Source organism: Olea europaea, unplaced genomic scaffold (assembly GCF_002742605.1).
Source record: "Olea europaea var. sylvestris unplaced genomic scaffold, O_europaea_v1 scaffold34205, whole genome shotgun sequence".
NCBI lineage: Eukaryota > Viridiplantae > Streptophyta > Magnoliopsida > Lamiales > Oleaceae > Olea > Olea europaea.
The window spans coordinates 1-1,222 of NW_019253245.1; the positions used below are offsets into that span (position 1 = coordinate 1).

The 1,222-nt window shown below is 38.5% G+C and overlaps 1 protein-coding gene across 1 annotated transcript; it reads left to right on the forward strand.

The window, feature by feature from the left end:
- The first annotated feature begins 6 nt into the window (after positions 1-6).
- LOC111386098 (NEDD8-activating enzyme E1 catalytic subunit-like) lies at positions 7-571 on the forward strand. The gene is made up of 2 exons (XM_023010528.1): positions 7-199; positions 338-571. The coding sequence occupies exons 1-2, from the start codon at positions 104-106 to the stop codon at positions 554-556; spliced, it is 315 nt and encodes a 104-aa protein (XP_022866296.1). The 5' UTR covers positions 7-103; the 3' UTR covers positions 557-571.
- Positions 572-1,222: the final 651 nt, after the last annotated feature.

Genomic DNA, 1,222 nt, shown 5'->3' on the forward strand with positions numbered 1-1,222 from the left:
GTAAACCCACAATTTTTTCCACTTTTCATCAACCATAAATATTGTAAGTTTAAGCTCTACAACTCCTCGATCCTCGAATCAGTTGCGCCCCTCTCTGGCGACGATGGCGACGGCGCCACCCAGCAGATCAAGAGACCTCGACAAGCTCCTCCTCCGGCCTGGCCACCTTGTCGTGCCTAACTTTGAGCCCGGCCCAGAAGTATTTCTTTTTCTCTCTAACAGTGTCTGAGTTTTTTTTCTCTTCGTTGCGTATTTTTCACAAACACGTTATGGATTGATACATCACTATCAAAATCTTTCTAACTACTGCTTTTATTTGTTTTTCTTATGGGTTTAGTTGAGAGATGACATAAAGGAGTATGTGAAAGTTTTGGTAGTAGGCGCAGGTGGGCTCGGATGCGAATTGTTGAAAGACTTGGCTTTGTCCGGTTTCCAAAACCTCGACGTCATTGACATGGATCGCATCGAAGTTACCAATCTTAATCGCCAGTTTTTATTCAGGTTAATCTTAATGTTAATTATGTGCTCAATATGTGAACGCACTGGGAAAATTTGAGCAAATATGTTAATTAGAATGCATCTAGGTGTAATGAATGAAGGTTGTCAAGGAACAATGTTGTTGAAAGATTTTAGGGTGATTAAGGGGTTTAAGTTGGTTTTAGCCTGTTGCTCAATAGTAGTGGTCATATCCTTTGAGTTGTAACCATTCATAATTCAATTGGGCTATTGGATATTCACTAGCTTTGGTCATGTTTTCAGTTGTGAAGACATTTTTTTGCTATATTATGGGGTGTGCATATAATTCGGACTAGGTTATTGGGTAATGATGTGTATTCAAAAGAGCAGAATGAGAATTAACAAGTCTTTACCTTTGCATTCGCCTTATGTTTCTTTGCATGAATTTTGGGAGTTGGAACCAAGATTACCAACATGTGAAAACCATATTTTCCAGCGTGGATCTACCTTTCAATTTTGAGTTCAAGAAAAATCAATTCATAATTATGTGAATCCCCTCCTATTCCATTATGAGTCAGGGGTGTCAATGACCCAACTTGAGCTAAGGTTTAGGTTGTCTCAACGTGTTCTGAGAACAATAATCACGAATATGCAAGAAAATATACTCAAGCTTGGATCTTTTATTGTTTTCTGCTAGCTTGATTGAGCTTTTTGCCAGAATTAAAGGCCAACTTGAACAGCATTATTGATTTCTGCTGTTTTGATA